Source organism: Anarrhichthys ocellatus, unplaced genomic scaffold (assembly GCF_004355925.1).
Source record: "Anarrhichthys ocellatus isolate YVR2014 unplaced genomic scaffold, GSC_Weel_1.0 scaffold2, whole genome shotgun sequence".
In the NCBI taxonomy this organism is placed as follows: domain Eukaryota; kingdom Metazoa; phylum Chordata; class Actinopteri; order Perciformes; family Anarhichadidae; genus Anarrhichthys; species Anarrhichthys ocellatus.
Genome location: NW_022280032.1, coordinates 14,217,043 through 14,230,044, shown reverse-complemented (window position 1 = coordinate 14,230,044; position 13,002 = coordinate 14,217,043). Strand labels below are relative to the sequence as shown.

The window sequence follows — 13,002 nt, the reverse complement described above, 5'->3', positions numbered from 1 at the left end:
AAGTGGTGCCGCCTATTCTGTTACAATATCACCAAAGCTAAAGACCAGCCTGACTGCAGAGAAGTGAACACCAGCGTGCAGGTGAATGACACCTGAGGAGCCCAGTGTGGAAAATGTACTGATGCTTTGCATGGATTATTTTAGTTTATTCATACATTCAGCAACTCTTTACGTGTTTTGGAAACGGGAGCTTGGCTGACATTTAAATAATTAATTAGTAGATTGTGGGGGACACGACAGGAACAGATGGTATTGTTTTGGTTTTGCTGTAGTCACAACAGACTGATAACTTTTCATCGGGTCGACAAAACTATTATAAATTCGGTGTTTGATTGAGATGTATGAGAGATATTTCCAGACTTAAAAAATAGGTTTGGTACCATAAAGTACACCAGTATTAGCACAGTCATGTTCTGAGAGCACAATCTCTCACACAACAAAGTAGTGATAAGGAACAAATGTTTACACAGCTGGTTTTGATTTTGATTTGAGACTCTTCTCTTTGGGTCCATGGTGTTGTCGCTGAGCCTTGTGGATATCCTGTGGATCTGGTATGTATGAGGTCTCACAACAAGCCCAGCCCTGAGAAAATATATTCCAACTTGCTGGATATTCTTCTAAAGTCACAAAGCTGCCCTAGTAATATGAGAGTCTGAACAGGTGCACCTGAGCACAAATCCCAAAGGGAACCACCCTGTCTCCACAGCAACAGAGTAAGCACAACAATGGTGCTTGGCTGTCCTGGTAAATGAGAGTCCCCAGGTGACTAATGCAGGTAATACCACACCAGACACTTTCTTTTGTGGTTTTAAACTGTGCAAATGCACCATACATTTTGAATCTCACATGCCGAGGCTCAAAATGCAATGTAATTTTTGCATTTACTCAAAAAAGTGAGCACGAATCCAGCCCCCTTCAGGGATACTGAAGTGAACATATGATTTTCAGAATCAGAATCAGCTTTATTGACCATGTATGCGTACGCATTTGACTCCGGTTTACACATTGCTCTCAACATACATACATAGAATATACAAATAAATAAGAACAATATTAAAAAACAAGGGCATTAAAGACAACAAAGTAGAACAGAGAAAATAAGCATAAACATTTAACATTTAACTACTATGTACAATATAAATATATATCGAAGAATATACATGAACATAAAGAACAACAACAATTACAATGGACAATGGATTTGGGATATTAGTGAAAATGGTGGTAATAGTGCAAATGGAGGTGCATTATGTCTGATTCATTGTTTATCAGAGTAACGGCCAGCGGAAAGAAGCTGTTCTGGTGTCTGGTGGTTTTGGCGTACAGTGCTCTGATGTATAAGCACTTTATTTGAGTGTTTCCATTTTGTGCAAGCTTATATCCACTATATTTGTCAGGCAGCAGTAGCTACTAGTTAGGTCGCCATTGGTTTGCATTTAATATATGTGGATTAGTGGATTTGTGTTGTGTTGTATGCGTTGTATGTTTGCATTGTATGATTGTACATTTTATCCAGTGTAATAAAGTCTTGTGTAGCTTGGTTTAGTGGTCCGTTTGGCTTCTTAAACTATAAATTCAACCAAACATGGTGCCATGTTTTTTACATTAGGTATATAGGATCTTTATTAAAGGTTAATGAATAATTTAATTATTCTTATTAGATCTTTTAAGACCATTAATAACAGCAACTTTCTAGGTTGCTATAGGTTATGCATCAATAACCTGAAGTGCTAGTTCTCTTCTTTTATCACAAGAGGCTTGATCTGTGTGGACTGAAGAAAGCCACAGAATGAAAATGTAACCAAATAAAGAAGAGATGGAGACAGACTGCGCTCTGGCTCCCCTCTTCCTTTTATGGTAATAGCGCGTGAGGGGAGGGGCTGCTAGCGAAACGTCATCAACTTGCTCCGGACACCCGGAAGCGTAGCAAAATGTAACATGTTTGGCTGAAGTTAGCGGTGTTTGTGACCAAGTAAAGTACAATTAAACTACATATTCGCCACATTTAGTAACGCAGTATTGTGTATTACACTTTGAAGATGAGTGCGAGTGAAAACGAAAAGGTAAGACAACAGTATTAGCTACGTAGCCTTTTTCTTTTTTTTTTTAGCATAGCAGATTTCATCCATTTCTGTCATCCTGAGCCCTTTTTGCTTACTTTTTCTTGTCTTTAACTCAGGACTCTGCAGCCCTGAAGGAGGACGGGAACAACCTTTTCAAGGCAGGAGACGTTCGGGGCGCTATCTGCTGTTACACCAAAGCAATAAAGCGGAGTGACAGCCAAGCAGAGAGGGCTGTTCTGTACCGCAACCGCTCTGCCTGCTACTTGAAACAGGAGGAGTACACCAAGGCAGAGGCTGATGCCTCCAAAGGTGGGATCAATCACAGCCCAGGATGTTGTAGAGTTCATAGATCATTGAGTACAAAGGCACGTTTTATTCAAAGTTTAAATTAAGGGACACTTCCCCTAAATACACAATTAAGCCTCCTTTTACCTGCACTGATATATATCCATCCAGATACCTGCAGGGCTGTAGCTTACCCTTAACCTGGATCCTGTATTGAGATTTATGTACACAGTGATATTGAATGTCTTGTCCGTCACTCCTTTCAGCTCTTGATGCTGACCCGGGTGATGTGAAAGCCAGGTTTCGGAGAGCTCAGGCTTTCCAGAAACTCTCTCGGCTTGATCAGGCGTTTCTGGATGCTCAGAGGTGTGCCCAGCTGGAGCCCAAAAACAAAGCCTTCAATGATCTGCTCAGACAGCTGGGAGCACAGATCCAGCAGAAGGTGATGTGTTTTGAGTGGATTTGAAGGAGGTTTGTCTTGTGTTTGAAACAGTACCCTGAAGAAACAGTAGCTAATTAGTTTTTGTTTTTTTTCTCTTACCGTTTAGTCGGTGGAACTGAACTCCACAGATGCTCGTGTGAAGCAAATGTTCTCACTTCTCCTCGATGCATCTGCAAAAGACTCGGATCGAGAAAAGGTAAGGGAAACTCAGAAGGCAGGAACATGACAAAGTGCCATCATTTGCTCTCTTATTATGTGTTTTGATTTGTATTCATTTCATCTTGATCCGTCTGTAAAGTTGTATTGCACCAAAAATTTGTCTTCCACTAAAAAATTCCAGGCTGCTCAGAATCTGGTGGTATTGTCTCGAGAAGACGCAGGAGCTGAGCAGATCTTCCGTAACGATGGAGTGAAGCTGATTCAGAAACTTCTTCAGTCAAAGCAGGAGGATGTTGTCCTTTCTGCCCTGAGGACCCTGGTTGGGTTGTGCACAGGGCATCAGTCTAGAGTAAGTGGGCCGGTTCCCTCTAAAGTTATTTACTACATCATCATCAAGTCCTTTTTTTTTTTTTTTCGAACTTGTACTGTGTACCCACAGTAATGGCCCTCTTATTTGTAATTTGTTCATTTTACTTCCATCCTTTACTGCTTGTTACTGCTGACATCCACTGTTATGTCCCCAGACCATGGCTATAGTGAATGAGCTGGGGATGGAGCAGCTTTGTGCAGTAATGGGAGCAGGAGCCTCCACTGTGTCTCTGGCTGCCTGCCACCTACTGCAGGTGATGTTTGAGGCTCTGACGGAGGGCATGAATAAAGAGATCAGAGGGAAAGATGAAGCCATACTTCCTGGTGAGTTTGGATTCTGATCATGTCTATATTTAGAGTTGAATTGTTTGTGTGTATCAGCTTCCTGTCCGTTATTGACTGTGTGAATTTAACACAGAACCCTCCAAGGAGCTCCGCTCAATGCTACGCCACCTCATGGAAATGATGCCGGCATCCAATGTGTCGGGGCCGGGCAGAGACAGCGCCATCAACCTCCTGGTCAAACAAGTTCCCCGCAAGTCCTTCAAAAACCCAGATAACTCCCTCACGTTATGGGTGATAGACCAGGGTATGAAACACACCTGCACTTAATGGAGATGTTCTCACATTTTTTTCAGATTAATGAGCTCCTTGTTCTCCTGCAGGACTGAAAAAAATCCTGGAGGTGGCTGGGACAGTCCCTGAGCTCTCAGAAGGACCGCCTCTGACAGACAACTCCCACATGAGCTGCTCCGTCTTACTCAGCAAACTCTACGACGACCTGAAGAGCGATGCAGAGAGGGAGAATTTCAACAAGCTATGTGAAGAATATGTACAGTGAGTTGACCAGCGAAACTTGCGTTACCAATTTCCCAATGTTTCTGTCACTTGAGCAGCTTCATTCTGTAATAATTTATGAACAGGTAAAAAAAATCCTTAATACAGGCTATATGCCAGACAGTGGCATTCTTTAACTAGCTTGCTTTTCTGCCCTTTTTTTCTGGTTAGGCAACATTTTAGCCGAAATGGCCTCGTCGGCAAGCTGCGAGCCATGCAGACCGTGTCGGTGCTCCTCCAAGGACCGAGCGAAGTGGGTAACAGAACTCTGGAGATGTCAGGAATGATGGACGCAGTGATCTCTCTGTGTGCTTCCGAAGATGTGACACACCAGCAGGTAGCGGTGGAGACTCTAATCCATGCGGCCGGCAAGGCAAAGAGAGCCTCCTTCATCACAGCCAACGGCGTGGCTCTCCTGAAGGACCTCTACAAGAAGAGCGAGAACGACAGGATACGCGTGAGAGCTCTGGTGGTAAGTGCCGCGCAGAAGTATATTTATCTCAAACCGTCGGAGAAAAGACATCTCTAAGTGAGGAGAAGTTAAATGTGGTGTTCTGATGGTTATTACACAGGGTTTGTGCAAGCTTGGGTCAGCTGGAGGGACAGACTTCAGCATGAAGCAGTTTGCAGAGGGATCCACGTTAAAGCTCGCCAAGCAGTGCAGGAAGTATGTTTGTTTGTTTTGAATCCGGAGCATGTTTATAGATTAAGAGAAATGTGCCTGGTCCACATTGTTGCATAACCTGATTCAAAGACGACCGATAATGCAGCAATAACGGTGTAATAAGAAGCAAGCTGTATGTCTTTCTCTTATAGGTGGTTGTGTAATGAGTCTCTGCCCCTTACCTCCCGCCGCTGGTCTGTGGAAGGCCTCGCCTACCTCACTTTTGATGCCGATGTAAAGGAGGACTTGGTGGAAGACAAGAACGCTCTCCTGGCCATGTTTGAGCTAGCAAAGGTTTGACTGATAGTAATTGGAGGCTTTAATACTTGTGACACATGGACAAAACAGGGCAAATATGAAGTCGGCTCCTCTCAGAAGAGCATCTTAGTGACTATTTTAATATGTATTTGTGTGTAGTATTTGAAACCACCACCATAATAATATACCCAAAACCCTTTTTGAAGTGTTGACAAGCTTGTTTTTCTTTGTGTTCCTGCAGTCTGAGGATAAGACGGTGCTTTTTGCTGTGGGCTCCACATTAGTGAACTGCACCAACAGCTATGAAGTGGAGAAGCCAGACCCTCAGATGCTGGAGCTGGCCAAGTATGCAAAGCAGCACGTGCCTGAGGAGCACCCCAAGGTGCCATTTCAATTCTTAATTTTTCACATAGCGATACATTTGCTGCACACAAATGCTGCATGATATTACTTCAATATTGCACAGTAGCTCTACTACTCTCCTGTTTCTTAAGGTGTTTTTCATCCGTATTTCTTTTTAGAGATTGTTTTACATGCACCCGTCTGTCTTTCCATGTGTCAGGATGCACCTTCCTACGTGGAGAAAAGACTGAGGAAGCTGCTGGAGACTGGTGTGGTGTCTGCGTTGGTGTGTATGGTCAAACAGGAAAGTCCCGCCCTCACTGACGCTTGTAGAGACTGTATCGCCAGGTAGGAAAATGGCAGTAAAGTCTTTTTTCATTCACTGTTCTCTCTGTAGACTTTCTGTTAATGCTATTTCTCACAACAGGGTCTTCTTGGCTTTGGTGGAACGGCAGGAAGACAGAGGCACAGTGGTGGCACAGGGTGGAGGAAAGGTAGAAACACCCTGACAGTTTAGCCTGCACACTGATCTAAACACCTTACTTTCGTAGGTTTACATGATATGTTTTGACTGTTTTCCTTCATAGGCTTTGATCCCACTGGCATTTGACAACACAGATTTAGGTAGAATCAAAGCAGCACAAGCCCTGGCGAAAATAACCATCACATCGAACCCAGAGATTGCCTTCCCAGGAGAAAGGGTATGCTACAAAAAGCCTCTTCAGTTTAAAAAAAACAAACAAACTTAAAGACCTTTTCCTAACCGTGTCTAACTTTCTGTTGTCAGATCTATGAGATGGTGCGTCCCCTTGTCAGTCTTCTGTGTCTTGAATGCACGCTGCTGCAGAACTTCGAGGCACTCATGGCTCTTACCAACTTGGCCGGCATCAGTGAAAGACTCAGGTTGGCCACTAGGGGGAGTCTCTTATAAGAACACATGTACAAAACAATTGTAACGGGACATAACCTGCTAGTATGCAGAAACCAGAGCTCACTTTACTTCTTTTGTTGACCTTCTTATCTACCTTCCTCAAAGAAAGGAACATCATTTCATAAATTGTTCCAGAACAATGTCATTTTTATGGTTAAACATGCAGGATCCTTTTTATAATACATCTTTTCTTATGACCTAACAGTTCTGTATCAGCGTTTAGAGTACCTGCTTGTATTGATCACATAAGTTATTTCACAGACAAAAGATCATAAAGGAGAAGGCAGTCCCAAAAATTGAAGGCTACATGTTTGAGGAGCACGACCTGGTCCGAGCTTCTGCCACAGAGTGCATGTGTAATCTGGTTTTAAGCACAGAGGTAAGACGCATGTATCCATAGATGATTGTATGGCACAAATATGTTGAAAAGTAGATTTAAAAGCGGTGCGTCCTCAGGTGCAGAAGATGTACCTGGCCACAGGGAACGATCGCCTGAAGCTGCTTGTGCTCTACAGCGGAGAGGACGACGAGAGGCTGCGGAAAGCTGCTGCGGGAACTCTGGCCATGCTGACCGCTGAGCAGCCTGAGCTCTGTGCACGCATCCCTGGAACAGTAAGCGGACTACTGCAGCGGCTCACTGTTCCCACACATCCATCACCTCAGCACTGTGGTACACTACAACGATTATTTTCTTTTCTCTACTCAAGCTAACATTACTTCCTCTTCTCTTCTCAGACAACCCACTGGCTGGAGATTATCCAGTCGCTATTGCTCTGTGAAATATCTGACCTGCGCCACCGTGGAGTGGTTATAGTTCACAACATGATGCAGGCAGAGAAGAGTCTGGCTGAGACGATCATAGCGAGTGAAGCTCTGGAGATACTTTCTGTCTTGGCCAAGGGTGGAGAGGGCACGCCGGTGCCTGTTTCTAAGATAGCCCAGAGCTGCCTGGACAAGGCCGTGGAGTACAGCATCATCATGTCCGGGGAAGGGAGAGAAAAGGGCAAAGGAACTGAACCCTGAAAACACAGCTGCAGCGTGTGAATGTGCCTCCTGGTAATGTTAAAGTGCTTTAGTTTGAGTTTTATGTGGGACCAGTGAAATCATTCCCCTATTAAAGGAACTCAGTTTTGGTCTGGATGGGTACAAGCCGACCCTGAAATGCTCACGTCTTAACTAAAAGCTGTGAAAAGCAGTAAAAAGAAGAAAGGCAGTAAATTAAATCTAGTAGATACTTTTTCATTTCATATTACTTTTCCATTCATTTTATTCATCTAAATTGTACTCTACGTGCACATGGGAGAAGTTTGCCCATGTGCACACAGAGAAAGGGCTTTCTACCAGAAATCTCCTTTAGGTTTAGGCAACAAACCTACCAGCTGAGGTTTAAGAAAAGATCATGTTTTGGGTTAGAAAATAAATCCTTTCTGTGCACTGTATGATGATGGACCACCACCAAGTCTTTGTGTGACTTGGAGACCAATAAGGCTACTCTAAACATTCTTTACTAAAGATTGCCATTCTTTGATATTAGCAAATGTTTTTCTTTGTCATTATTATTCCCCAAAAGACAGTCTTTATTTTACATTTTATATACACTGCTATATTTAGTATGAATTCTGATGCAGCAGCTTTCGGTATTAACACACACTTTTTGCAGGAAATGCATAAACAAAAACATTTCATTCACATTAATTGTGTTTTATTTTGAATGTTTTTTTTATTATCACTCCACTACATTCTCAGTGTTGTATGGTCGGTCGTTTTCTAATTTTGACTGAATAAAACCTCTAAACCTGAATTATGTTGTCACGTTTCTGTCAGCCAAGTCGCTTTGCAACAACACTGCAGCGCATGCGCAGTACATCCCGGTGCTACGTACACCAGTGTTCAAACTTTGCGGACAACTGCGTCGCACGCCTCAACAGCGTAAAGCCTTTCCAATGCCGTGGTTCGGATTTGGCTTTAACGCATTTGGACAAATATACGTCCACGAGGACCTGATAAAAGGAGAGTGTAGCGACAGTGCTAAGCAAGTCAAAGTGAGTAAACCGACAGAGCTTTCCGGTCAGGTGGACAGACGTGACTGCTGCTTGAAGACTGAAATAAGAGCAAGTTGGAGTCGAAGAGCATCTTTGCATTTGGACAGTAAGTCTAATAGAGACGCAAACACTTCTCGTTTGAGACTCGTACTACTTGTTCCATGCGTCTATAATACCACGCACTTTGTATAGATATTGACTCATGTATTCCTCATGTTCCCTGTCTATTAGGTGACAGCTGCGTGTGCCTCGCAGGGTTCGTCTCCAGTGAGTCATGTAACGCGCTCCCTGTGAAAGAGAGCCGCGGCTGTAAAGACGCCATCATCAGTGAGTCGTACTTGACCCTCGCTTTCTCAGACAGACTTGAGTCCTGGGATCTGCAGAAGGAAGAGAAGACTCCCTCGTGGAGCATGGCCATAAAAACACACCCAGAGAGCTCTGGTAATTTACATCACAATCTCATATGACGGCTGCTAGAAGTGTAATGTGATAATTGGCTAAACGGTGCACTTCTTGCTGCTTTCCAGGACCCTCCGTGGATCTCCCGTTGGTCCCTGGGGGTTACATAGCCACGACACCGCCCCTCTACCGCTCCCTGTCACCACAGCTGAGAGCCAAGAGTCTGGCTCTGAGTTCAGAGCACGCCGTCCTCCTCAGTGCCTCTGGAGCTGTGTACACCTGGGGACTGGGCAGGTAGAACTAATATATGTCTAGTGGGAATCCGAGAAAAACATACTCATGCATATCTTTATCTATTGTGTGTGTGTGTGTTTATTTGACAGCCATGGTCAGTTGGGGCACGGAGGCCTCACCTCTGAGGAGGAGCCCAGGGTAGTAGAGGCACTCTGGGGGATGACCATGAGCTGTGTAGCTACAGGAAGCTGGCACTCTGTCTGTATCAGTGGTACGTGTCTTACAAGATGTTGGCAGTGGAAAGAGGTATGCCTTCAAAAAAACTAAAATGACCTTTCTCTTCAGACGGGGGAGATCTCTATGTGTGGGGCTGGAATGAAAGTGGCCAGCTTGGACTTCCATCACGAGGTCTGAGGAAAGCACTGCAGCAGCAAAGTAGCCAACAAGCAGGTGAATCTGTTTTACTGTCGGAGTAGGTTTTTAAGAAACACAGTGCAGGGACGTTTCACCTAAAAACACAATCAAATTTTTACCCACAGCGCTATCGATCAATGCTGAGGCGCACCGCACCCCCAATACACTGCACTCAGCTGAATTTATAGCTATTTTATAATTTAATTATTTTTCATAAATACACATGTATTCTAAATATTTTTTCCCAGTAGCTTATCTCATTGCACAGCTACTGTCTTCCTCAGTTGCGCTGATTCCTGCGCAGCTTGTTTTAAGTAGAGCTTTTATCCAATCAGACTTCGCCCCTATGTTGTCTCAGTAAAAAACTCTTGTTCTGTTCTGTGTTAAGTGAACTGCTTTTGTTTTTTTACATCATACAGCAGTAGCGTTACTACTGTGTTAATTTTTCTATCATGTCGTTTTTATGATGCGGTTAATATTGTTCCCTCCAACGGCCCGCCACTGGTTTTGTGTGGCACGTATGATAGTTACAATACTATGCTTCAATTTGAGCGTTTCCACAGCATCTGTAAAGGATGCTTGCTAATTGGTTAACTCTAAACATGGAAATATGTTCACTATTAGGATTCACTGTCATATCTTTTCCAATGTATTTCTGGCATTTTAAGCACCATCAACTGAATGCCATCGAGCTCTATTGTACTCTGTGCTCTCTCACAATGCAAATTCACAAACTATTTAAATGCATAGGTAGTATGGTAAACGCTTTACTTGTAAGTGGTAAGAACTGTAACAGTGACTGTACTGAACAGGAGCACTACATCCAGATGCCAGCACATCTCCCGCTGAGGAGCCTCAGGAGGGAGAGAAACATGAAGAGGTATTCATATCAATCCAGGCATTCCCGGCTCTGCTGGACGTCACTCCCTCATCGTGTGAAATCAGAACGGTCAGCTGTGGATGCCGCCACACAGCTGCAGTATCGAGTAAGAAACCACACTTTACAATGGTTGTATACTAATGCACTTGTTCTTGACAGTCATCTTTATCTCGTATTTTCTTATTTCAGCCACAGGGGACCTCTACACTTGGGGCTGGGGTAAGTTTGAACTGTTGGACACGTGTTACATCTTTTATAGCACTTTCCCTCTACCATCTTAATTCATCAGTATGCTAAGGGCACAACTAAAGTATGCGTTGAACTTACCCTGTCCATCTTTCCTTCTATCACCATTTCAGGTGACTATGGCCAACTTGGACAGCAGACTTTGGTCAGTTCAGATGAGCCCCAGCGGGTGGAGTTCTTCCGGGAGCAGCAGATGCATGTGACTGACGTAGTGTGTGGGGCATGGAACACTTTTGCTGCTGTCGTCAAGGAGGATGTAGCTTGCTCTTAAAAATATGATTGGATCCCCTTGATAAACGTGGACACTGGACTTTGGACAACATACCAGGAAGTGTAAATTATCAGAACAAAAGACTGAATTTATTTTGTGGTATACAAGTTCTTATTTGTGTATGTTAAAACAAGCAACTTCATAAATGAGCACTTTTTGGAAATATTTTACATTTTCTTGATAGAAATTAAAAAAATCACAGGTTTTATATTTCACAAAAGGATGCATAGTTAAGGCAATAAAATCCACAGGTAAATATAATTTAAGGCAAATCTCTAAAATTGTTCTATTTGAAAATCAAACAACATTTGAGAGTTAAAAGTAGATGTATCTCCACAGCCTGCTAGAGGTCTTCACAGCACAATCTTAAAAGAACTGTGGAGAAATCAAAATACAACAGAAGCAGTTAGGAGCGAACATAATTGTGCTGAGCAAAGTACACATCAGTGATGGCAGCAATTAGATTTTTAGTCACCTGACAAAATCTGGTGATCTTGAAATGACGTGCTGAAACTCTGAGAGGTTCACGGTTCCATCCTTGTCAATGTCGGACTCTTCAAGAATCTGAAAAGCATACAAAAGGAAATAACTGTTTTATATATACACACCTAGTGTCCCTCCCTACAGCTTTAAAGAGCAGAAGGCTTAGTGGACTCACATTGCTGATGAGCTGTCTCATTTCCTCGGTGGTCAGTCTCGTGTCGTCCGTCTCGCCAGTCAGGCAGTTGACGAGCCTCTCCAGATCACCACAATCAAGAGTTCCATCATCATCAAAGTCTGGAAATATTAATATGCTTATTACACAGATTCATAGCCTTAAAGATATCATTACTAACCAGTCAACTTATTTACCAAATATCCGGAATGCATAGTGGGATTTGATTTCCATCGTGGCAGAGTCGCTGAAGGCACTCAGGAGATCCAGAAAGTCCTCAAATGTGAGGCTTCCATCTTTGTGTTGAGATGTTGAGAAAACGCGGCAGATTCTTGTCCTGAAAGGGTTAGACTGTGCCAGGAACAAGTACAAGGGTCAGTATGGTTTATCAGTGAAGGACGTGAAGCACTCCCCCCCCCCCCCCTCATGTTCCCTGTCTATTAGGTGACAGCTGCGTGTGCCTAGCAGGGTTCGTCTCCAGTGAGTCATGTAGCCACGGCTATAAAGACACCATCATCAGTGAGTCGTACTTGACCTGAAAGGGTTGGACTGTGCCAGGAACAAGTACAAGGGTCACTATGGTTTATCAGGACGCGCCGCACCCCCCCCCAGAACGCACACAGCACAGGACATGTCTTAGTCATGCAACGAGAACGCCCATGAAGCAGGCCATGTTTATTCTGCTTTATTCTCACCTTGAGCTCTGGCAGAGTGAGAATCCTCTCCATTGGTAATCTGGTATTTGGAAGGTCTTTCTCATCTTTTGTGAGCAGTTCAGTGAATCTCTTGTGAGCACTAAACAAACAAAAACAGCTTAGTCATGGATTTCAATAAGCAGTGCTGGGTTGATTCCAATGCTCTTTAAACAAATATATTTGTAATATAGCATGCAGCTGTACTTACAGAAGAATTTCTTGTTTCGTCAAGAATGTCAGCTCCTACGAGTTAAAGTGAGCATTATTGGAATGATCAGTCACAGATTACCTGAAACAATACTTTCCATAACACAAAAGTCTTATTTCTCATAACCCAGCCATGGTCTGCCTAACATTAGTATATTAGCAACATTAGCTTTCACTTATTGATACAAGCGTGGTGAAAAGTGTGGTAATATAACAGCTAATCATATTAAGCCGTCATTAGCGTAGTGAGTAAATCATACTGACACGTTACTTCTAATGACACTAAGGCTCTCGCTGATTGTTTTCTTCTGTCTTAAAACTTAAGGCTAACATAGCTACGCTACTTTATCACGGGGCGTAAAAACAAACGCTCTCAACTTCGGTCAACAGGAACCCTCATTACGATGTTTACTATTTGCTTTTTTTAAGTATTCTCTTTGGACTTACTTGATATTCTGAGAGCAAATCCTTCCCGAGTTGACTCGCCGTAGTGCCCATTTGGTAAATGTCGATTCGAAGCTGTACTTTTGTTGTTGTAAAGAGTTACCCACCGGACGAATTCTTTTTTATTTTTTTTTACTCCGCTTACTTCCGGTATCATGCCCTTTC

At 43.2% G+C, this 13,002-nt stretch overlaps 3 protein-coding genes across 3 annotated transcripts; 2 read left to right on the top strand and 1 right to left on the bottom strand.

Annotated features, from left to right (window-relative positions):
• Positions 1-1,913: 1,913 nt before the first annotated feature.
• On the top strand, positions 1,914-8,151 carry unc45a (unc-45 myosin chaperone A). Its single transcript, XM_031858449.1, has 19 exons — positions 1,914-2,063; positions 2,180-2,372; positions 2,615-2,790; positions 2,897-2,986; positions 3,131-3,298; positions 3,474-3,642; positions 3,737-3,907; positions 3,984-4,155; positions 4,327-4,627; positions 4,728-4,822; positions 4,972-5,113; positions 5,319-5,459; positions 5,640-5,767; positions 5,847-5,913; positions 6,007-6,120; positions 6,207-6,322; positions 6,612-6,729; positions 6,807-6,962; positions 7,086-8,151. The coding sequence occupies exons 1-19, from the start codon at positions 2,040-2,042 to the stop codon at positions 7,371-7,373; spliced, it is 2,829 nt and encodes a 942-aa protein (XP_031714309.1). The 5' UTR covers positions 1,914-2,039; the 3' UTR covers positions 7,374-8,151.
• A 47-nt stretch (positions 8,152-8,198) lies between these two features.
• Positions 8,199-10,999, top strand: rccd1 (RCC1 domain containing 1). The gene is made up of 8 exons (XM_031858464.1): positions 8,199-8,498; positions 8,624-8,833; positions 8,920-9,085; positions 9,175-9,296; positions 9,371-9,475; positions 10,252-10,425; positions 10,509-10,538; positions 10,679-10,999. Exons 1-8 carry the CDS (start codon positions 8,294-8,296, stop codon positions 10,834-10,836), a joined length of 1,170 nt encoding a protein of 389 aa, XP_031714324.1. The 5' UTR covers positions 8,199-8,293; the 3' UTR covers positions 10,837-10,999.
• Positions 10,904-12,997, bottom strand: cib1 (calcium and integrin binding 1 (calmyrin)). The gene is made up of 7 exons (XM_031858477.1): positions 12,841-12,997; positions 12,395-12,429; positions 12,187-12,286; positions 11,689-11,842; positions 11,495-11,613; positions 11,312-11,400; positions 10,904-11,211 (listed from the first exon to the last, which is right to left on the bottom strand). Exons 1-7 carry the CDS (start codon positions 12,889-12,891, stop codon positions 11,190-11,192), a joined length of 570 nt encoding a protein of 189 aa, XP_031714337.1. The 5' UTR covers positions 12,892-12,997; the 3' UTR covers positions 10,904-11,189.
• Positions 12,998-13,002: the final 5 nt, after the last annotated feature.